At 35.6% G+C, this 23,502-nt stretch overlaps 4 protein-coding genes across 6 annotated transcripts; 3 read left to right on the top strand and 1 right to left on the bottom strand.

The window, feature by feature from the left end:
• The first annotated feature begins 3,437 nt into the window (after window positions 1–3,437).
• LOC140797541 (C-type lectin receptor-like tyrosine-protein kinase At1g52310) lies at window positions 3,438–9,347 on the top strand. Its single transcript, XM_073151090.1, has 3 exons — window positions 3,438–3,816; window positions 4,800–5,370; window positions 8,536–9,347. The coding sequence occupies exons 1-3, from the start codon at window positions 3,768–3,770 to the stop codon at window positions 9,113–9,115; spliced, it is 1,200 nt and encodes a 399-aa protein (XP_073007191.1). The 5' UTR covers window positions 3,438–3,767; the 3' UTR covers window positions 9,116–9,347.
• Window positions 9,348–10,155: 808 nt separating this feature from the next.
• Window positions 10,156–14,493, top strand: LOC140797423 (chloroplastic import inner membrane translocase subunit HP30-2). The gene is made up of 6 exons (XM_073150841.1): window positions 10,156–10,580; window positions 10,790–10,905; window positions 12,321–12,447; window positions 13,595–13,749; window positions 13,858–13,920; window positions 14,016–14,493. Exons 1-6 carry the CDS (start codon window positions 10,302–10,304, stop codon window positions 14,041–14,043), a joined length of 768 nt encoding a protein of 255 aa, XP_073006942.1. The 5' UTR covers window positions 10,156–10,301; the 3' UTR covers window positions 14,044–14,493.
• A 3,209-nt stretch (window positions 14,494–17,702) lies between these two features.
• Window positions 17,703–20,135, bottom strand: LOC140797285 (rust resistance kinase Lr10-like). 2 transcript variants are annotated; one of them, XM_073150619.1, is made up of 5 exons: window positions 20,078–20,134; window positions 19,409–19,953; window positions 19,147–19,179; window positions 19,019–19,057; window positions 17,703–18,919 (listed from the first exon to the last, which is right to left on the bottom strand). In XM_073150619.1, the coding sequence occupies exons 2-5, from the start codon at window positions 19,629–19,631 to the stop codon at window positions 17,793–17,795; spliced, it is 1,422 nt and encodes a 473-aa protein (XP_073006720.1). In that variant the 5' UTR covers window positions 19,632–19,953; window positions 20,078–20,134; the 3' UTR covers window positions 17,703–17,792. The 2 variants fall into 2 exon arrangements, with proteins under 2 accessions (XP_073006720.1, XP_073006719.1); XM_073150618.1 differs by having other exon boundaries at window positions 19,409–20,135.
• A 483-nt stretch (window positions 20,136–20,618) lies between these two features.
• Window positions 20,619–22,966, top strand: LOC140797284 (rust resistance kinase Lr10-like). Of its 2 annotated transcripts, XM_073150617.1 has the most exons (4): window positions 20,619–20,766; window positions 20,863–21,180; window positions 21,537–21,566; window positions 21,662–22,966. In XM_073150617.1, the coding sequence occupies exons 1-4, from the start codon at window positions 20,751–20,753 to the stop codon at window positions 22,801–22,803; spliced, it is 1,506 nt and encodes a 501-aa protein (XP_073006718.1). In that variant the 5' UTR covers window positions 20,619–20,750; the 3' UTR covers window positions 22,804–22,966. The 2 variants fall into 2 exon arrangements, with proteins under 2 accessions (XP_073006718.1, XP_073006717.1); XM_073150616.1 differs by having other exon boundaries at window positions 20,619–21,180.
• The last annotated feature ends 536 nt before the right edge of the window (window positions 22,967–23,502 follow it).

Here is a 23,502-nt window from a genome sequence, read left to right as displayed (position 1 = left end):
AATAATTTCATATTAAAAGGGTTGTCTTCAAGGCACATACACAATTCACTATAATTTCACTCAATAAAAGCATCTAATTTTCATAGCTAGTAGATGAGTTTAGTCATTTTTGACATATATATTATATGCTCGAAGGTTGAGTAGATGAACAAATCTACGAACACACGTACACAAAATATAGACAATTTTTTCCCTCATAAAAATCTCACAAAAATCTCATTATTATGCATTTCACTAATTCTACGAGACAAGATCGATTTGAGGATGTTATTGAATAAATATTAACAAATCAATCAATAATTTAAATGTATTTTTTTTCATGTGTAATTAAAATTATTAAATACACACGATCAATGTATGACAGCACATATTCATATGATGACACGAATTAACGATAGACAGACAGTGACAATAATAAAAAGTAAGAGAATTTCCTCCTTTCCTTTTCAAAATAGCTTTGCCTATTATTAGTACTCTCGTACTAGTTACTAATTAGGTGAAAACAAATGTGAGAATTAACTTGGCTGGTAGTATAGCCCACTTAGTCTTATTAGTGTTTAAGAATAATAATAATTAATAAGCGGCTACTTAGTGCATTTTGATTGGGGGGTGGGGAGGGGGGGCCCAGATGTGGGGAGTCCTTTTAATATCTGGAACGCATGTGATGTTCGTGGGTGACACTACTACTTGCACAAGCTGTCACGGCGTATTCCGAGCCGAGATCACCGACACCACCAACTTAATCTTTCCTGGAGGCTGGAGCATGTGATGTGACCCACTCTTGGAGATCTACTCTACTGCCAGTTCACTCTCAATTCCTAATCCATATAGCTAATTGGATCATTCATTTGTTATAAATTTTCTTACTTCATCTACAACGTTTGGCAAGAATTAGTAATGCAGGGGGCTTGAGCATTGGATATATCTTTGTTGCAATTTTTTTTCTTTTTCTTTTTTTTTGAAAGAGGGTAGACCGGTGACTTCAACACTGAGAAATGTTATATAGATCTTCCACCCGTCTAAGAGCATCTACAGCGTTATCGATTTGAGAGTTGATGCACTGAATAGCCAAGCTTTAGTACATTCAAGAATCTTGCACATATCGGTTAGACCCTTAAGAATTGCATAGGCTTCCCCCCAGATGGGACTTGAGCAGTATTTCAGGAAGATAGATTTTTCCACAGGGGAGCTATTCAACGAAGGTCTGATGAATATACCAACACCCCCATGTAGCCCATTGCACCAAGCTGCATCAACCCAGCTCATACAGGCTGTAGAGGGATCTAAGGCTAGCTGAGTATGATTATCGTTAGCCTGGTCGTCGGTGCACCTAGTGTGGACATGAGACCTCGGGGAGAGTCGGAGCTCAAATACTGCAAAGACTCACAGAAAGACACTTCCCCGTATTAATAATGATTTATAATTGTAAAATTTAAGAAAATTAAGTATTAATTGTGACTTATAACTTGTGCTCGTATTTGGGATTATTATTTGATAGCTTTATCGTTTGAAGTTATATCAAAACCTTTAATTCAAAGTTATAACAAGCTCACTACAGTCGATAATTTTAATAAATTATTAATATAAAATAAGAAAAATATAAAGTAATGATATACTCAGTGATTTATTGTTGTAATCAAATTAGATGCTCAAACGTTAAATAATAAAGAGAATAATAAATGATAGAGAGAGAAAGAGAGAGGGTACTTACATAGTTACATATAAGAATTAAAAATTAATTAATTTGTTTGTTGTTTTCTTAAACGTAAAATAGCAAAATCGATGATAAAGTATAGAATGAGAGTGGGGGATTAGATTAAATTATATTAGATCGTTGCTATTTTCATGGGGCTTGTAGTGCACTTTTTTTTTCTTAATAATTTCAAATTAATAGAAAATCTATTCAAAATATTCTCTCATTCTATAAAAATTTATCACATTTAGTGTTTATAAGATATAGGATGGATGGAGCAAATAAAATACAGGTGGGGCCACACTAATTAGTGTTAAATTTAAGAGGGGGCCAAATTACAAAGGTTCCTATGAATTATAAATTTATAAAATTTCCCTTGATACTATTCTAATGCATTTTTGTAATCTAATCTATGAATTGTAGATATGATAAAAAAAAATAAAAGGAATAATTTGTGTACCAAATTTAGTTTGGTAGTTTGGGGATTAATGGAATGCATCTGCTTTAGTACAACCAATAGTTAAGGGTATTACATCATCATTTAATTAATTTGTAGTCAGTGACCACTTTGTCATCTTTCAAACTGGTAGGTTTGTCCTTCTTAGGTTCATTTTTGTTTTAATTTTCCTTTTCTTTTAAAGATATTATGAGATTGAAAGACAAAGTATCATTTGCATGAAAAATCAAAGTAATTTTTGATTTTATAGGGTTTACTCACTTTTGGTCTTATTTTGCATAACTAACCAACTTTAGACAAATTAAGGGCCATTTGATTTTAGGTTTTTATAAATGCTGCATTAATAGATATAGTGTTTAACCCAGAAATTATTATTTGGATTAGTGTATCAAATTTTAAAAAACTGGTTATAATTTTTTGGCACCTATTTGATCTAAGTAGATACCGAAAGGCCAGGCCGCATCTAGCTTACTTTGAGTCGTCTCTCTTCTCTCATTTCAACTGAAATTTGATTTTCTATTTCAATAATTTTTTTTTAGTTGAGAATATAGTCGCAGTCTTTTGAATCTAAGAAATACAACCAAATACTTATAATTATAATGTCAAAATAGTATTATAAAATACAACAATCAAATACATATTTACCAAATACATCATTATAAAATACAACAAAGTAAACATGTGTCTAACAGATGCAGCATTATAATCAGACAAATAATCTATTTATTTCTCTATATATAATATGTAGATAAACATGTATTTCTTAATGCATATGTATTCTTAAATATAAGAAATCCAACAACCCCTAAGAAAATAGCTATCTTACTATATATATATATATAACTATCTTAGAAAGCCACTATATATTTAAATTATTTTTATGCATATATTATAAATTGATTTGATTTCTAGATCGAAAATATGTCAACCTATGTTTACGTATTAATAAATAATTTATTTTTTTAATTTAGTAGTTGATATCATACATAATAAGAAAATATACTTCGAACTACTCGAGTCTATGCTAGACCCTTTATTTTGATTTTAAAATCTAATTCTTTATTTACTTTTATCTTAATCTAAATTTTTTTATTAAAGGTTATTAAAAAATATTAAGCATATTTTGCGTCTATAGTTAATTTAGTTCATTGATCATAGATATTTTTGAAGTATTTTAAATAAAATACAAGAGGGTAAATGGTAAATATTGGTACAGTAGGGTGTGAATAATAATAAAGTTTAAGATGGAGTGTTTTAAATAAATTTCGTTAATTATTAAACGGACTCGTGATATCATTTCAATCTGGATAGCTAAAATAAATAACAGAGATTACTAGTCGTTTTTACTATAAGAATTAATTAGAACGCGGTCGAAATTATTGAAGCAACTTCTTGGTAGAAACTTGTCGGAAGTTGACTTCTTTGATGAAGGAACATAGATTTCTAGGGTTCCAATTTTAGGGGTTTTTAGTGGAGCGAGAGGGTTTATGGAGGAGAGAGGTGAGCTGATGAGCTGATGAGCAAGGAGATGAGTCTTCTATAGAGGTTTGAGGCCGCCCTACTCTCGAGGAAAGAGTGGGTTTCCCCGTTGGGTAGCAAAAGGAGGAAGCTTAGAGTATGGACGGCGTCCGTAGAAGTGGTGGTGTAGCGCAGCCGAAGGCTTCTGGTGAGATAAAGATGTTTTTTTTTTTTCTTTTTAATTTCGTTTGTTTCTTGTTTCTTTGGGGGTAATTTTACGCGCTCAAGTCACTTGATGTGAATGATTTGCTGTCAAACCGCTTGATTTGTTCACGGTGGGGGAGATTAATGACACTTTTGGGAAGTAGGAGCCGGTAGTTGGTGGAAATGGTGGGTTGGGAATATTTTTTTTTTCTGGGTTCTTAGTTTGAGATAACGGATTTAGGTGGAAAAGCACGAGGTTTGCAGGGAGTGTGGGATTCATGGCAAGTAAAAGAGGGACTGGAGAGAGTAGATGTGATGAATGGAATTAGAACATTATCCAAGTAATCTGGAATTATTTTTGTTCTGTTTGTAAGATAGACAAATTAGTAATAAGCTTCTGACAATGCTTTGCTGTTCGCTTTGCTCAAGGGTGATTTGACCTGCAATTGTGCTCTGGATATAGTATCTGAATTGATGGTCATTTTGTCTGTGCATTCAATTGTACTTTGCATTAAGAGGATTCAATGCAATTCATGAACCACTCACGGTTCAGTTTTTGTTCTCATAGGTAGCAAGAAGTAAGCTTTTTCTTCCCACTACTTGGAGTATTAAAAATATCTAAAGTTATTAGTTTAGTAACTGTTCATCTGAGGAGTTAAACTTTATTAGCATGTGGGAGGGTATTTTGAGACACTTCACTGGATGCCCTTTGGCTTCTATGAGTCTTAATGCACGGGGCTCGCGGCAATACAGCATCTTAGGAGGGAAAGATTTACGTGATATTGCATCTATTTTTGGTGATTTTCTCTAGTGATGTAAACATGCATCACCTGCAAATGCTATGCCCACTTTTTATTACCTCAGATAATTTGCATGCTTATGTACTATATTGTTGTGTTCAACTTGCTCTCTGTGCTCTAGATTCCTTTGCCTGAAGCGTTATCCATGGCAAGATCATTATTCTCTAACAGATTTTATTCGTGACAGAAAACAAATGTGAGAACAAGCAGTGCCACAAAGAGTATCTCGTCATCCTTGCAGTTGTGAGTGGATTGATTCTTTTCATCACCCTAGTTGTTGTTATATGGCTCCTCGTGTGCAAGCGTAGTAAGAAGCGCAAAAGATCACGCAAGGTGTCTAGTCCATCATCAGCTGCATTAGTGCCTCCTCCTTGGAAGGTTTTCACCAGTGAAGAGCTGAGATCAATTACAAAGAACTTTAGTGAAGGAAACCGACTTCTTGGAGATGCCAAAACAGGTGGAACATATAGTGGGATCTTGCCAGATGGATCAAGGGTAGCTATTAAGAGACTGAAGAGATCAAGTCTGCAGAGGAAAAAGGAGTTCTATTCAGAGATAGGAAGAGTGGCAAGGCTTCATCATCCTAATCTGGTGGCTGTGAAAGGCTGCTGTTATGATCACGGCGATCGTTATATAGTTTATGAGTTTGTTGCTAATGGGCCTCTGGATAGATGGCTACATCACATACCAAGAGGGGGTCGAAGCTTGGATTGGGCAATGAGAATGAGAGTTGCTACAACTCTTGCCCAGGGGATTGCGTAAGTAAAAAGTCAAACCTATGATACTATGAATTTCAAATTAGATATGAGCCATTATATCTTTCTGGCTTTCCCTTTGGTATGAACTTCCAATATAATTTTGGTAATAGTTATGGATGCACGTGCATATTGAAAGAAAATTGACAAAAGTAAATAGATTTATTATTCTTGTCAAAATTTAGGCATTGTTAGTTACATCATACTGTTTGTTCTTTTTTTGTTGTTGTTTTGTATAAATGATCTCATGGTTTTATTTACTTGTAACAACTTTTTCTTTTTCTTTTTTATTACTTCCTGCATAACTTCATTATGCCAAAAGGCCCACAACTATATCTACCTTATTATTATTTACAACATCCTAAAACAAATTGGTTATATCCTTCATGCATTTAGGACCTGAACATTGACTGCCAAGAAGCATAGCATAAGGGTTGTTAATGACAGATTCATGAATACTCACATTAACATGGAGATGAGCTTTTGAAGACATGAAAATGAAACTTCAAGGATTGAACTGTCAGCAAGTTTTCCTCTCCATGTTTTCCATCACATGTCTCCTTGTTTCTCTAAAGAGATATGCAAATAAGTTTTCTTGTGTTCAAATATTTCCTGGTAACAATTATATTATTATACTAGCGGCTACATTACACTTCAAAAGAAGTTAAGTTGTAGATTAACCCTGGTATCAAGATGCATAACTAAAAAAACCAAATGACCAGATTCCTTCATTATCTTCTCAGATGTAATATAATTGTGAAAAATATTAGCTCTAATGCTCTAGTTCTTCTGTAATTGTTATGTTCCCTTTTTATTAATATCAATGGATATCTTGTTCCACTGAGAAGAAACACTTGCTTATCATTTCAAGAAAGACATTGAAAAATGAAAAATATGCATTTGTTAAAAAGTTATGTTTCTTAGTTTCTTCACTTTGCTTAGTCTTATTAATCTTAGTGATGTTCTATGACTTTATATGTAAAATTAAATTTAAGATATTTACTTAATAGATGTAAATTTTATTGAACTCCATGGATAAGTTATAGCAGAAACATTATTATTAAAATTGAAACCTTCATCCACATGTTAAATAAATGGTAATAGAGAGATGAGGAAAGGGTAGAACAGGAATGTAAGGGAAAATGGGAAGAGAAACTATCCCTTTTCTTCTGTTTCAAAAATCCTTCAAGACTGTTATAGAAGGCAAGCAAGTTAATTCAAACTTCAAACCTTATGCTCAGAAAACACTATTTAAACCATGCACACACTGTGCAGCCCCAATCCCTTACCGATTATATGAGCAAACAAGTAGAGGGTGGGGTTGCCACCTATACTGAGGCATCTGTTCAGTAGGGAAATTTGACCCTCTCTCTCAGTTCTCTTCTTTTGGCATGAGTTAAGTTGCAAGTCCAAAAAGAATAGCACATGACAAGAACAAGATCACCCCTACTTCACATTTAACTTAGATCATAAGATTCATAACTATTGAGATCTTGTAAGCTGGGGCCATACTTTTTTTGAATTCAATTAGCCCAACTAAGAGAATCATAAACTGAAAGCAGCTCATGTTTCTAGGAATCTAGATGCCTTAGACTTATCCATCATTTCAAAATTTCAATCAGTCAAATCCTTCTAAACCAATCACACCAAGAAATAAAGCAAGAAACTCCTTAAATTGGCCCTGATCAATAGGCTCTTTTGGAAGCTAGGCCATGTATCTTTTAGGTGTTGAGTTACATATCTCTTCCTGGTATATCCTACTTTTTGGGAAAAAAGAGAGTAGTAAACCTTTACCAAAAAACCTCATTTCTATTTGTTCTTCAGTTCAATAATGCTTGAATATGCTTTGGACTGACTTGTCAATTGGCTCTTAGAAGGGAATTCTATAAACTCCAAAAGGCTGCTACAAATGAATATAGACCTAGATTATTTATTTAGCAGATTAATCTCCTCTATTGATGAAAAACAATTTACGATCAATTGCGTAAACTTTGTGCCAAAGACAAGGTTATTAAGGATACATCCATTTTCAAGCTAAAAGCACTAAATGAAGCCTCTCCTTCGAGTCAATAGTTGCTATGAGAATGAAGGTGTTCTATAATCTATACACATATAATTGTCTAGAAGTAATATTAATTTTCTATTGTCTTTGATTCTTTATTACCATGGTGGAAGCTCACTTTGATACCGAGGAGATTCCTGCACTGTGATACAACTGGAGCTGTATCAAGTTGTATCGGAAGAAATAAATTTGTTTTGAAAGAAAATAAAGTTTTTGTCGTGGGGCGTTCACAAATACAGAGAACGAGATTTGTGTGTTTGAACTGTCTCGAGCCCGTTAGAACGCGTCCGTTTGAATGCCTGCACGCGTTCGCAAATACAGAGAACGAAAAATCCGCGTTTGAACGCACCGCGGCGAGAACACTTTGTTTTTAAGATTTTATTTCTATTATTTGAGTCTAAGGGATAGCCTCTAAATATTGTGGAGTGCACCTTAGTTGAGTTATTTTATGAAATCATATTTTCTTCTCCTATTTCTCTATCTATCTCTCTCTCTTCCTCTCCTTCTTCTTCTTGCCCTAACTTCTCATCGTCCCCTAACCTTTATTGGTTAGATTTTTCTCTTCGTCTGTCACGGCCCTACTTCTTCTAGGAGCGACCTCTTCTCTTTCATCCTATTCCCATATCTCATCGCAATTATCCCCATCCACATATCATTTTCTCCTCCCCTTCTATCATCATCAAGATCTTCCTTCAATCCAAATAACTAACTCATCCCCGTATCGATCCGGTTCGTAAGACACTATCTTTTGAATTGCCTTAAACTTGCATGCCATTATAGAGTATATACTGTTGGTTGTGTCTTGTAACATGCAATTTTATGAATGTCTTAAGTGACTCCAACATCATTTTACGCCTTATTTTCTTTAGTATGAGGCATCTATGTTTCTGCTTTGTGCTATTTGAGATAGAAAATTCGATAAGATATGATTCTCGATATACTTGCTGTTACTTCTCAAGAATTATTCTCTATGTTTGAAATAATTTTAGCTGTTCACTCTTCAGCATCAGCAAAATCATGATAATCTAGTAGCAGTCACTTGATTTCCCTTAGTATGAGGCATCTATCATACTAATATGTTGTTACTGTTGTTCTCTCAAATCCAGATTTCTTCATGACAAGGTGAAGCCACATGTAGTGCACCGTGATATTCGTGCTAGTAATGTACTCCTTGATGAAGAATTTGGATCACATTTGATGGGGGTAGGCCTGTCAAAGTTTGTACCATGGGAGGTGATGCATGAGAGGACTGTCATGGCTGGTACATATGGATACCTTGCCCCAGAGTTCGTATACAGAAACGAACTGACGACAAAGAGTGATGTCTATAGTTTCGGTGTGCTGCTTCTAGAAATTGTTAGTGGTCGTCGACCAGCCAAAGCTGTTGAATCTGTTGGCTGGCAGACTATATTTGAGTGGGCGACACCTCTGGTTCAATCTCATAGGTATCTTGAGCTTCTTGATCCACTCATTATGGACATACCTGAGGTAGGGGTGATACAGAAGGTTATGGATCTCGTGTACTCCTGCACCCAGCATGTCCCATCCGTGCGGCCAAGGATGTCGCATGTTGTCCACCAACTACAACAGTTGGGGTTGAAGGCTGCTTCCGAGCAGCCAAGAAGTGGAACAAGCACCAGTGCTGCCTCTCCCATGTTGCCATTGGAAGTGGATACGCTTCGCTGAGCTTCCTCTCCATTTTATCTAGTAAGCTTCTTCCATAGCATACGGCTTTGTGTAGTTGATATGAGTCAGAGTCGAAAGATGATGTCTGTACTATGATAAGCAGCTAGAACCAATGTATTCTGTTACGCAAGTTAACAAATTGATGGATCTTTTGAATTTGTTGAACATACTAAATTTTTAGGTTGAAGCTTTAAAGTATATATTCAGGTGAATGTTTCACTCTCTACTAAAAGTTGATATGGGGCTCTGGACTCGCATTTTTCTGGCTTTATGATATTATTAATAGCTGAATCTTGTGACCTTTATGATATTATTATGATATCCTTAATAGTTATGTTATCATCAAGTTTGCATGAAGCACTAGCACAGATTATCTCTGGACGGGAAATTGCGTCAGCTAGATTTTTTTTTTCCTCTATTTTTTGTGCTCAAAATTTGCAATTTGCTCCTCTTTAGAGTGGAATATTATCCAAGCATAGAATCTACGAATTCACTTTTAGCAATCTGCAGAACTTATCTGCCTATAAGGCAGAGCATGGTTAATAATTTGAAATAAAGTACAGGTTTATAATAAAAATAGCGAAATTTAAACCAATAATGAAGAGGCGAAACGAAATTCACATTACACTGATACACCCAGCAAATTTTCTAATTTTATGATGCGAGAAAAAGTTAAATAGAAATTTATCATTCAACCTCTATTATTTATCTAAAACATCTCAAATATACTCTGCTGTAAGTTTTATTATTAACTATAGATGCACAATGACCCTAATACTCTTGAATAAGTTTTATTAAATTAAGATAAAATTAAATGGAAAATGGGATTTTAGAATCAAATGAGATGAACTTTAGAATTTTTTTTATTTTTTATTTTTAAAAGTAATAAAATATTATCTATTTCATTAAAGGCTATTAGGATAAAGTTTAAGTCACAATATTTTTTTTAGGAGTATAAACAATAATAAATTAAAATGCAGGTTGTCTTTGATAGATTTCCCAAGATATGAAATAAATGGAACAAAATAGAAATAGTCGACAATCAGGTGTCAGAGTGTAATTTTCCTCTTTCATTTTCTTTTCAAACTCTCCGAAAATAAAGTTAACCCTTGACGAGATAAATATATAAAAAGGGCGATACGGTTGCGAAGAAGCCGAAGAGATAAAGTGCGGAGGACTGGGAAGCATGGACGGACGGCGCGAGATGGCGTTAGCTCCGACGGCGTCGAACCCTAATCCGTTCACTCAGCTGAGCGCCCATGTCAAGAACCTTGAGAGCGGCTTCCGAAGCTGGCTCGCGCGCCAGCCGATGCCGGTCGAGGCCGCCGTCGTCACCGCCACCGGCGCCATCCAGGGGGCCGCCATCGGCGCTATCATGGGATCTGTCTCCTCCGAAGCCGTTCTCGCCCCGCCGCCCAACGTCGCTCCCGAGGCCATGGGCATGGCCTCCCTCAAACAAGCTCAGGTCTGAGTCTCTGCTCCTTTGATTGGTTCTCTTTCCTTTTGCTCTTTTTATATCTAAATTGTTCTCTTTCTTCTTTTTCTCTCTTTTCCCCTTTTAATTTGGTGGTAGATTTAATAAGAGTCTTGCCTCAAGACTCAAGGATTTGCTGTATGTATTAACAAATTTATATCCTAATTTTCTCTTTTTTCTTCTTTATTTTTTTGGTTTAGGCTTTGGCAGGCGGACCCTTGGTACAAGCCCGTAATTTTGCGGTCATGACTGGTGTAAATGCAGGAATATCTTGTGTCATGAAAAGGATAAGAGGAGTGGAGGATGTCCAGAGTAGGTAAGCTCGCACATAAAGGGGTCAAAGTATAATTTTGTAGTCATTCTTTTTGTACAGTTGCTGTTTTATCATAAAGTTAGATGAATTTTCACATGGGCAATTAGACATTATACGTAGATATGCTGCCTTCTTTGGCCATCAGTATTTAATTCTATCACGCCTATTATATATATGTCTTTTGAGAAAATGATGATATTATCTATTCCTGTTGGTGTTGTTGACCTCACTAGAATTTTATGTGAAAGAAGCATCTTTGTAGCTTAGGTGGTAAGGCTTGCTATAGTGCACCATGGTGTTGCTAGTTTTGGTAGTAGGAAGAATCACTTGATAATGTAGATAAGGCTGTGATATCCTGTCCTCCAATATCCTGCAGTGATGACTGTATTGTCCTGTACTTACAATGACAGAAAATAAATCACGTTATATCAATTGTTTCACAGATCTATGCCAATTATCTCTAGTTATGGTTGCTAAAGCCATCTGTAGGTCTTTTATTTTGATGTAATTTAGTGTTGCCTGGTTCATTGCAAGCATGATGATTTGATGACATTCTCTGTAAAAGTTAAGGACCTCGATGTGTTGAAACTTGTGAGCTTTCAAATTAGGAGTTTTATTTTGGTGCTTCAAGTAATCTGACGCTATGAGCTTCTTAAAATCAAAAGAAGAGTTCTCTTGATATTCTTTTGTTAGATAGTTTTGTATGTTTTCATCTGTTTGTTTGATGTTCTCAAAATTATAGTGGAGGATGATTCAAATTCTAAACAAAGAGCTGAAACATATGCATGCTGTAGAAGTCAATATAAGAAATTTAATTTTATATTAACCATTATTTGATGAAAGCAATTCTAGGAAACACCAATAAATTTTTTTTTTCAAGCAAGCACTATAATGAGTAAGAAAGACATCTTAAATTTGTATGACGCTTATGAGTTATGAAAGCAATAGTTGCTTGGAGTGAGATATAATGAATGGGAAATTCTGGTTGAAGATGTTGCTTCATTTTGCGTTTTACATGATACTGTTGCTATAATGCATTTATTCCTCTAATTTGTCCAAATAAAGTCTAATGACAATATGCAGTTCTTTTAGACAATGAAAACTCATTAAGTATCTTTTAGTGAAATTTAGAGGAATCATTTTCCTTCCTTCTGAAATTGAATAAGAAATGCAAAGTTTGGATGTTCTTGATGAATCTTTATGTTTGGCATGCTGAATAATGAATTTAAGTATGACTTATTAGCTTTGCTATTGAAAGACAATAAGATAGTTTTGTTCCCCTAATAGAAACTCCTAATTGTGTTACCTAATAGGAAATCCTAGCTCCCCTACTTATTGAAATGCATATAATTTGGTTTGGTATTTTTCATTATTCAGGTGTGAAATTATGGGTTTAAATAATTGAAATCTTGTTGCAGCATGGTTGCTGCTTTTGGTTCTGGAGCTATGTTTTCATTAGTCAGTGGTATGGGGGCTCCTAATCCTGTAGCCGGTGCAGTTACCTCAGGGTTAGCTTTCGCAATATTCCAAGGTGGCTTTTTCATGGTAAGCAAGTGGAGGCAACTACAAACCTTTAATAGCTAATTATTCTTGCTTCACTTTGGAACATACTAAGATATTTCCTTCTGATGTATCGTGCAACTATTACAGCTACTGTAAACATTTTTTCTCTAGAAATTTGTGTTTATAATCTTGTGTCTTGATTTTGCAGAATAATTGCTTGTTTGTAGCTTTTCATATATTCTCTTCTTCCTCTGGATGTGATTTTTTTGAAGACAGAAAACCTTCTATTCGTTAAGCTTATGTTTTCTGAGGATAGTACATTTCAGTATTCATGATAATTGTATGTTTTCCCAAAAACATAATTGTTTACTTAGATCAAATAATTGAGAATGCTCCATAGGAGATATTCTGATTTAATCAGAAGCAGGAAAGGAAAAGGAGAGCACCATTGTTACTTCTGACACTGACAGAAAAGGAAATCTTGGGTAGAGAGGGATTTTGACAGTAGTCTGAGAACTTGTGAATTTGGATATGCTAAGCACAAGATGTCAAAGGTTTTAGATGCGGATGGACCTAGGGAAAGGGTTTTATGAGCTGAATATGTAGTAGGGTTAATTAAGAAATAAATTAATTTAGGGTTTTCTGTTGGATATCTGATTTGAGATCTAAAATAAAGTTAAGTTGATTAAGAGTAGGATGTGATCCTGGAGACCAAAGTTCTTTATTTTAATGAAATGTTAGAAATTCTCAATGACAAAGAAAATAGTTCGCATCTTGCTGGAAGAAAAATAATATGCTATGCATCTGAGTTCTGGCACATAATGACCATGGGAATAGGCCCTAAGAGTATTGCCGTTTTGGATATGCAGGAGCAAATATTAAGTCTAGAAATAAGAGTATTGCCTTTTCTGATATACTTACGGCATCAGTCTAACTTGTTATGGGGATGGGGTCTAAGATTAGTTTCCATCTTTCAGACTACCCATTTATTTTTGGTCTAAGGTAAGAGTACAAGTTCATATTAACAGTTTTATACATGGTGATTCTTATATCCTTCTGACTTTTCATTTCAGTGTTCAAATAGATCACAAAGTAAAGGTCCTGATATCAAATAATATCCTAAAATAGGTAATTCTCTGAGGTGACTTTTATTCTTCTGCTAAGTATGATGCACCATGAAATCTTGCAGCTAGGTCAGAAATTCTCCCAGTCACAGCCACAAACTGAGGACCTGTACTACTCTCATACAAGAAGCATGCTGGCAAATCTTGGCCTCCAGAAGTATGAGAAGAATTTCAAGAAAGGCATGCTTACAGATCGTACATTGCCCCTTCTGACTGATAGGTAAAGTGTCCAACTAGCTCTCCTTAACTTTGATAAGCAGCAGTCTAGAATTTTAGTACTTATACAAGTTACTCTGTTATCAAGCTTATACTTTTTTGCCTGCTATAGTGCTCTTAGAGATGTACAGATTCCCCCTGGGCCTAGACTTCTCATTCTCGATCATGTTCAGAGGTTTGTAAACAACTTGGAATTTGGTTGTTCCAAAATTTTCTACTAATTTTACTTTTCTTCTCTTATTTGTTTATTTCTTCTTTTATGTTCCGCAGGGATCCTGAGTTGACTAAAGGAAGGTGAAGTTGTAGGGTCTTCACATATTTCTCTGGTTGAGCTTCTAAGGCACTTAAAAGGATATCAAAACTTACAGTTATTGCCTAGTTGCAAAAGACATGAACATTTAGTCAGGTTTCTTTTGTTCTAGAAATGGTCAATGTCAACAGTGTGGTTCTCTATCTGATAATTTTGTAGTTTTCTCAATGTATTAGAAACAGTTGAGTTGGATGACTCTGAATGCTGCCAACTCATTCTTAGTGAGAGTAATCAGCTGGCATTCCATCTCTCTGATGCATAAATTTCACATTACTTTGTGTGGTGCTTATACTCTTGATACCATCAACACTGTATGATCATGGCTTCAAGAGGGATGAGCTGAAGGACACCACCGGAGGTCGTCTCTCTACCTTTAAACGGTTGTTATACTTTTGCCTCCTTTTCTTTCATTAATATTCAATTCTAGATACTACTAAACCATGCTTTGTTGAAGAGGAGGATTTGATGGATAATTCTGATAATTTCTATATTTGCTGTCAGCATAAGAATTGAAGTACTGATGTGCACTTGAATTCATCATTTTCTTTTCTTTCTCCTCCATTGCCATCTATCAGGGCAAAAATTGTGCATCTAATTTGTGTCCTAGTGCAGTATGATGCAGATCAGACATTGCATATCCATGCGACATATCCACTTATCATTTTGATTCTGAATTAGTTCAAGGATTCAGATAGCAAACTTTATAACCATAAATATCTTATATGGATATGGATACAGACCATAAAAGAATCCACCAACCTAGAATTTATTTTTATCTCCCTATTTATATGTATTTTGCACTCTAATATGCCCCCCTGACTTAATTTAAACTTCCCATGTTTCTCTAATAATTTGAAAAAAAAAGAGAGTTAAATTATAAAGAAGTCCCCGAGGCTCAGACGTAATAATTCATGGATAAATTATATTAATATCCCACGCAATCGATGACGCCTTCTACTTTGTCTCATAGCAGGCTAGCAGCACACGTAGGACTTGGGATTAGGACAACACCATCATCGTCTTCGCCTTTATCTCCTTCCTTTCCCATGCCACGTCATGATCTGGATCGATAACAACAAGGCCTATCTCTTAATATTTATCAAAATAAAATAGACGAAGCTAACGTGCACTATTTATTGTGTCACTACGAAGTAGAAACTCTTTAGTTTCACTTATAAATGTAGAGAGACTTGTTATAAGACTAGATCTCTGTGGGATTTCTCCATCTTTTCTTTGCTTGTATTCTCTCGGAATTATTCCGAGTTTTATCCATGTAAATTAGTAATAAGGGTGTGATAAGGGATGGATATCTTTATTCCACAAGATTATGTTAGCAAGCGCCAGGAGATGAAGCGGAGGCAGAGGCAGAGGCAGAGGCAGAGGCAGCATCAACTCCAGATCCAGACCGTAGTCGTCAGCGATGCCTTTCCGACGCCGACTCCTAGCCAAAGCCCAAATGGCCCAAGTGCTTTAACTTCTTCACCTTTCTCTTCCGTTACCGGATCTCCAAAGGATGCAGTAGAAGGAGCTCATTTTACTGGCCATTTCTTTGATTGGTTAAAGCCTTATTAGTGAACAAGATTGTAATAAAATGACTCTTGTCACGTTTTAATTAAACTGGATAGTTATCATCTATTTGCTACTGGTACTCAGTTGGAAGGGTAGAGTGTAATGGTTTTGATGATTGCTTATAAAAGTAAAGTAATCCTTTTTCTTTCTTTAGAGAAATATTCAAATAACATCCTACATTTCCATCATTTGATTAATGCCCTGTCTTTGATAATTTTATACAAGACCTTTTTCTCAGCTGTAATATTTATATAACACTCTGCTATTGTTTTAATTAACTAGCATTTTTCTTAGTCTATGATTTATATAACTCTACAAATTAAATTATTAAAATATCCTCAGAAAGATTTTTAATCTTGGCCGCACAAGCTAAACTCTTTTTAAGCCATATTTTATCCTAGAATATCTCACAATATCAAAAATCTCTTCTTAGATCTAATTTTACTATCTTATTGCATTAAGAGTAATTTAGGTATTTTAAAATTTATCTTTAATATTCTAATAAAAATGTTTTTTGATTGATACCCATTTGTTTGAAAATAACTTAGTTTAGTTAACTTAGTGTGTCATATAAACATATAGAAAAAAGAAAGATTGGGATTACAAAATCCTTAAAAAATGAGAATATAATGAAAAAAATGATGGAAAGATAGAGTGTTATTTAAAAATTTCCCTTTCCTCTACTTAGGTAGTTCATATATATATTTTTTTCACTGTCTACAGACTTTCTAAAATATATGAGAACGCAATTGAGTTTCCCGTCTCTAAATCACTCTATTTTTCTAATATCGACTCATTTCAATTTTTTTAATTTTCCATATTTTTATATATATTATTATTTATTATAATTATCTATTTTTATTAAAAAAATTTAATTTTTATCAAAATTTAATAAATAATGTTTACTTGCTAGAGACGAAGAAGAATCAGATATTTAAATTTGTGATGATGCACCCAATCACACTAGCTACTTTTTTCATAACTAAGAAGATCATGAGATCGACTCTAACTATAAAAAATTATTGTAAAAAAAATTATTTAGTAGTCGGTAGTGGTTTAACTCCGTTCGATTAATAATGCGAAGAAAATAACTTGGCGGTACAATGCAATGCAGAGAGAAGAAAAAGAAAATAAAAAAAAAGGGAAAGAAAAATAGAAATCAATGATGCGAAGAAATTCCGTGGGGTAACTTGTTTGATGTAATTCCTCAGCGGTTCCCATTCTTGACCATGAAATGCTTCTTAGGGTTGCTGCGTGGTGGACCCTTGATAGTGGCTACGAAGGAGACCCGAATGACTTCCACAAAGGTTAGTAAACGTCGTTGTATTTTTCTTGGAATTTTCAACACGCGTTATTTTACATGAGGAGACTAGACTAATCTAGTATCTTGTGACCCCAAAGGATACGACGAGATTATATTAGGGCACCGTCTTCCATCTTTCCTAGTTCCACAAATATATAAATATTAATCCACGTTCGATCCTTTGACTTGCAGTTGCTACAATTGTATGTCTTTTGGAGGGTTTAATGGGACAATAGATCTCTTCTAATTTTAGGTTGATTAAAGTTTTTTTTAAGTACATCATTTGCTTTGCAAAACATATGGTTAGTAGTAAAAATATATGGTGATTGCTAGGCTACATCCATGTGACAAAGATGCTCATCATTGGGAGAATCTGATATGACACCCTGTTTGTAAAGCCATGAGGATAGATATCAATTGATTTCATTTCAGAAGAATCCAATTCATTCCATTTGGAAATGAAATTTTCATTGGGTGGAACTGAAATGAATTCAGTTCACTTCTGTTTGTGAAAACCAACCTCAAAATCATCAGATTTAGTCATGAAACCAAATCAAGTCGATTCTGACCTTCTAAGCATGATCTTTTAGAATCCAGATTTCCAGATCCATTGAGCTATAGGATTTTGGGGTTTCCAGAAGGGGGTAAGTAGTCGAGAAAGCACGTCTTACTCTTCTAATGGAGGGAGATATCAAGAGGTGTGTTTAAACATAAAAGATAAAAAATTACTGCCCTCTAACATCTTAAGCTTTTACACTTTAAAGTAGTTGGCGAGTTAACAGAGAGAAGCATCTCAAATTCTTAAAAATCACATTAACATAATACAAATCTGAAACAACACAATCTAATTTGATATGTTGGGTCTTCATCTGGCACTTAAAATTGAGTCTGAAGAAGACTCATTTAATGACTCTAGTGCTTCGAGTTCAATTTTGTGCTCATCCCTCCAATTTGGAGAAGATAGGAAGGGCCTTTGTGGCATATCCAAATCCTCCAAATTCCCTTCTAACATCTCTATGACTTTGCTCATGGATGGTCTGTCAACAGGATTCATCTGTATGCACCACAGTGCCACTATAACCAACTTCTTTGCAATACCCTTCTCATCATCACTAGCATCTCCCATTCCCATGTCTCCTAGAATAATCTGGTCGTATATCCAAGAAGGAAAGTAGAATTGGCTTGAACCATTGGCATGCTTGTCTACTTGCTTCCTCTTTCCAGCCATCTCCATCAGCAACATTCCATAGCTATACACATCAGATTTGTATGAGATATTCCCAAATTTCTTGTAGAATAACTCGGGCGCGATATACCCGATGGTTCCTCGTGCAGCGGTAATTGATACGATGCTGTCTTCTAAAGGATAAAATTTTGCAAGTCCAAAATCCGAGACTTTTGGGGTGAAATTGTCATCAAGTAGGATATTGTGGGGCTTGATGTCAAAATGGAGGATCTTCATACTACATCCCCTATGAAGATACTCGATTCCCTTAGCAACCCCAAGTGCTATTTCCTGCAACTTTTCCCATTCTAATTCATTGTTCTTTCCATCTTGAGAAGATAGATATTTATCTAAGGAACCATTCGGCATGAACTCGTATACTAAAGCTCTTTTAGACCCTTCTGCACAAAATCCTATCAGTTGCACCACATGCACATGATGAATTCTTCCAATGGTTGCAACCTCATTGATAAATTCCTGCCCATTAGCTGTGGACTTGCCTAACATCTTTATTGCAACAAGAGTGCCGTTTGCAAGCTTACCTTTGTAAACAGAACCAAAACCTCCCTGTCCAAGTTTCTCCTTGAAACGAGCGGTCATCTTGAGAAGTTCCCAGTATGAATACCTTGTAGGAATGTGATTCTTGTACTCACATAGGAATTCCTCAATTTTTTCATCCATTGCTAGATGTCTCCGTCTTAGTTTATAGATCAAAAACAGTGAGAAGCACAAGTAGCCAACTGCTGTTCTTCCTAATAAATAATAGCCTGGACATAATAATCAATCAATTTGATTAGAATGTATAGTAGACTAACTAAATAAAGCTTATCGCCCTTGTAAAGAGTGTTTTGTATTATTTTCCTTACCAAATACATGTATGGAAGAACTAAGCACAGAAAGCATCCCTGTCAAAAATAGTACGAAACATCAAGAAGGAGCAATTCAGGCTACTGATGGAAAAAGCTGATACTCAATGTAAGTTTTATATGCTTACCATTTGCAACTGATAATAGGAATTCCAGGAAACCTGCAATGTTATTTAAGTAGCCTTAGTAATTGAAAATTACTAATATTGAATTGCTAATGACCATAACAACAGGTACCATTTGAACAGAATCAGTTATCTTAGTTACATTTGAGCAATATGGCATGTCAACTATCATTTATTGGTGAAAGAGAAGAAGTAAAAAGGATCCTCTAGAAATAACTCATCAAGTGAAAGCAAAAACACTGCATTAACCATTTTTAGCACTTACAGTGACTTGAATCAAATGGCATAGGACATGAAGACCTTGAGTTGAAAGCATAGTCACCGAAGTGGAGGACTACACCATCTTTCAATATATCCCGGATGGTGGAGTAAGTTGGATTCGTCAACCCAGTGTACTGTATAGAAGCTTCTCCTACAACATTGCAATCCTCATGGAGATCTCCCACTGAGAACCACCCCACTAGAAGATAATTATATTCTGCATTCATGTGGCTACTGCCATTCTTACAAGGAGGTGAAGCCACATAGTAAGATTCGTTCACTGGAGCTGAGCAGTTCACAAATACTACGCTGTTGTGATCTAATGCAAAATATGGATCGTATTGAGACCCATCCAAGTTATAATCGGTAATAAAATCATGTGGTACATAGGAGCAATTGTCAGCAAGTAGGTCAGGATCAACAATTCTGATTGTGTTGTTCTGGTAGCTAATATCCTCAACGAAATACTTCTTTCTATTCAGTTGTAGAATAGTCTGATTTCTTTCACAGATCAGCTGATACTGGGGATCTCCGCAGTCCTGAGGATCACTTTTGAATCGGAATGGGTAAGTGATGTTTTGTATATTTCCACAGGAAGAGTTACAATCTATTCCATTGCTATAGACAGGCACAAAAATTGAAAATTCCACAAGAAGCAAGCATGCTATTTTACCTACTGAAAGGATGAAGTCCATAGCTAATTATCTGTGGATGGAAGTGGGAAAGAGTAGGCTCTTCTCTGCTAGAAAGAATTAACTTTGATTGGATAACCTCATAATTTATAAACAGAGAAGCCAGTGAAAGTTGGCTTCCTAGAAAATTCTCATGATTTTATTTTCCACTTATGACCTAGTCAGTGTCCATTATCAGAAAATCCAGTTGCAGTTAAGGTTGTCAACAGTGTATGCTTTTAAAAGTCAGGAACGATAGGGACATTTTGGTCTTCATCCTGATAATATTTGGTCACTAGGAGTGAATGTGAATTTCTCAATTCTTCTAGGCAGATGGTTTTCCTGGCAAGATCTTTAGCCTTGGCAATCATCTTTTTGGCTCTACAAACCAATGAAGCCAAGAACACTTGCTCAGTTTACAAATGTTCTGCACGAGGTCCTGATATCCGCTTTCCTTTTTGGACAGCGGCGCAACCTCGGCACTGTGGTTACCCAGGATTCAAGCTATCCTGCAACGGGAGCAACACCGTGTTACAGCTTCCATCTTATGGTGAAGTTTTAGTTACATCCATCTCTTATACGCTAAATCGGCTCACCATTGTTGACCCCAGAAATTGTATAGAAGGCCTTCTCTTGCAATTCAACTCATCAGCCACTCCATTCAACTACGAAAGCATGGACCCTCCTTATGGTAATCTCAAGTACACGTTTCTAAATTGTTCTAGCAATGTGACCTCTGATGGATTCTTTCCAGTCCCTTGCCTGACTAACACTAGCGAGAAACCAGGACATTATGTTTACGCAGTAGATTCATCTACGCAATTGGGTCTGTTGCCGCAGTCCTGCCGAAGGATACATACTCTTGTAGTTCCTTATTATTTCAGGCATGGTTATGGATACTTTGATTATGACACCCCAGAAATTGCTGATGAACCCTACTGTTTCTCACGTAATTACAATTCATGTCTCTTCCTTTCCTGGAGTGTGCCCGGATGCGAATTTGGTTGCCTCAACTGTGGCTTCAAGAGCAGTACTAGTAATAAGACACTCTGTTTTGATCCATATCCACCGTACAATGGAGGGTTCATTTTTGATAATAACTCAGGCATGTTAACTTTTCTTCTATTCCTTTTTCTTCTTTCTGTATCTGTTAACTTATTGTGATAACATAGCAATCGTAGACAGAAGAACTTAATGATTTCTTCACAGTTATGACATGGCCTTTTGAAAGATAAAATCTATCCTGCTGTTCAAGCTTTGTCAAATTTGAGAGATATGTTATGTACTAACTCTAGCCACAACATAATTAGTCATCATAGGAGTGGAAATTAGTCATCTAGATGTAATTGCTGTTTCCTTATTGCACTGGATTTGTTTGTCTCTATAAGATAGATAACCTTTACAAGATGTTACTTTTTATTACAACTGATTGAAGCTAATTATCACAAGTTCCTTTTGCAGGGAAGAGCACCAAACATTTGATGATAATAGGTTTGTTTATATCTGCTTGACTTTCTGAGGTACTATTTTGGTCTAAATATATATTCAAGATTATTAGTAACTCTTAATTTTGTGTCATACTACAGGTATTTGCACAGCCTTCGTCTTTATCACAGTAGCAATAGCTACAATGTTTAGTGTCTACTATTTCAGAAAACGTGGTAAGGAGAAAGAGATGGAGAACCAAATGAATGTTGAGAGGTTCTTAGAAGACTACAAATCTCTCGGTCCCAAAAGATACTCCTATGCTCATATCAAGAAGATTACTAATCACTTCAAGATTAAACTTGGTGAAGGTGGTTATGGTAGTGTCTTCAAAGGTTCACTTCCTAATGGACAACAAGTTGCGGTAAAAGTCCTGAAAAAAGATTCTAGAAATGATGGACGAGAGTTCATAAATGAAGTCGGCACAATCGGTAGAGTTCACCATGTAAATGTGGTTCGACTTTTAGGATTCTGTGCCGACGGAGTCCGACGAGCTCTTATCTATGAGTTGATGCCAAATGAATCTTTAGCGAAGTTTATTTCCTCGGTCACGGTTCGGAGAGATTCATTGAGCTGGGGGAAACTGCAGGATATTGCGGTCGGCATTGCCAGAGGAATGGAGTATCTTCACCAGGGATGCAACCAAAGAATTCTCCATTTTGATATCAAGCCTCACAATATTTTGTTAGATGAAAACTTTATTCCCAAGATTTCTGATTTTGGGCTTGCCAAGTTATGTTCTAAGGAACACAGTGCCGTGTCAATTACCGCCGCAAGGGGAACCATTGGATATATTGCACCTGAAGTGTTATCTAGAAACTTTGGCAATGTGTCATACAAATCAGATGTATATAGTTTTGGAATGCTGCTGCTGGAAATGGTAGGGGAAAGGAAGAATAAAAATGGAATAATAGATGACACCCTTGCGCTATCGATGTATAATCGCCTGTGTCAAGAGGAGAAGACAGGACTAGAGATTGCTGGAGAGGAGGATGCATCGATTGCGAGAAAGTTAACGATAGTGGCATTGTGGTGCATACAATGGTATCCAGTCGATCGACCATCTATGAAGATTGTGGTGCAAATGCTTGAAGGGAGCATGGAAAGTCTGGAGATGCCCCCTAATCCTTTTGCCTACATGTCAACAGCTCCATCAATTGAACTCGCAAATGTTCCATTTCCATCTCATGCCTCAAACTTGCATGCAATATCGGAAGAAGAAGAAGAAACAAAAGTGGAATGAGTTCGATATTGCTTAGATGACCTAAGAGTATGGAGATTTTCTGAGAACCAAGTGTAATCTTTTCAAATTTATTATGTATTAGTACTTCTGTTTCACTATTGATACTGTATGATATATGAAGTGTAGTCTCATATGGAATAAAAAGTATGACGCCAATTGCTCATATTGTCTGTGTTCCCAGCTTGCATGCTTATATTTTGAAAGTTTGATTAAGTTCCAGTATGCATCTCTAGTTAGAATCAGTTCATAACTAGAGTTTTGATGCTGCCTGACCGTATGAACGACATAAACAGAGCAAGGCTTTCTAAAACTATGTTAGCGTCTACTTGATTTTGTAACCAAATACTAGTGTATTCAAAAGCATGATTAAAATTGAGATTGAGCAAAAAGATGAAAATTGAGCAGAAATGTGAGGTAATATGTTTTTTCTTTCCATTTAGAACAAGTTTAGGCCTAAAGGGGATTTACCATTTTACCCACGATAAGACCAAATAGTAAAACCTTCCATTTCATACATAAAAACTGGTACCGCGGACCACACACACACATATATACATATATACATATATATATATTACTGGCACATCATACATACAAGCACACATTGCATACCTACAAAACTGCATACATTACGTAGTTACAATACTATACTACATACATAGAAGTAAGTATTGTGTATTCAGAAGTACGCAGTGCATA

Source organism: Typha latifolia, chromosome 11, assembly GCF_019914945.1.
Source record: "Typha latifolia isolate L0001 chromosome 11, TyphaL0001v2, whole genome shotgun sequence".
Taxonomy (NCBI): domain Eukaryota; kingdom Viridiplantae; phylum Streptophyta; class Magnoliopsida; order Poales; family Typhaceae; genus Typha; species Typha latifolia.
The sequence above is the reverse complement of the archived record's forward strand: the minus strand, read 5'-3'. Positions and strand labels throughout refer to the sequence as shown.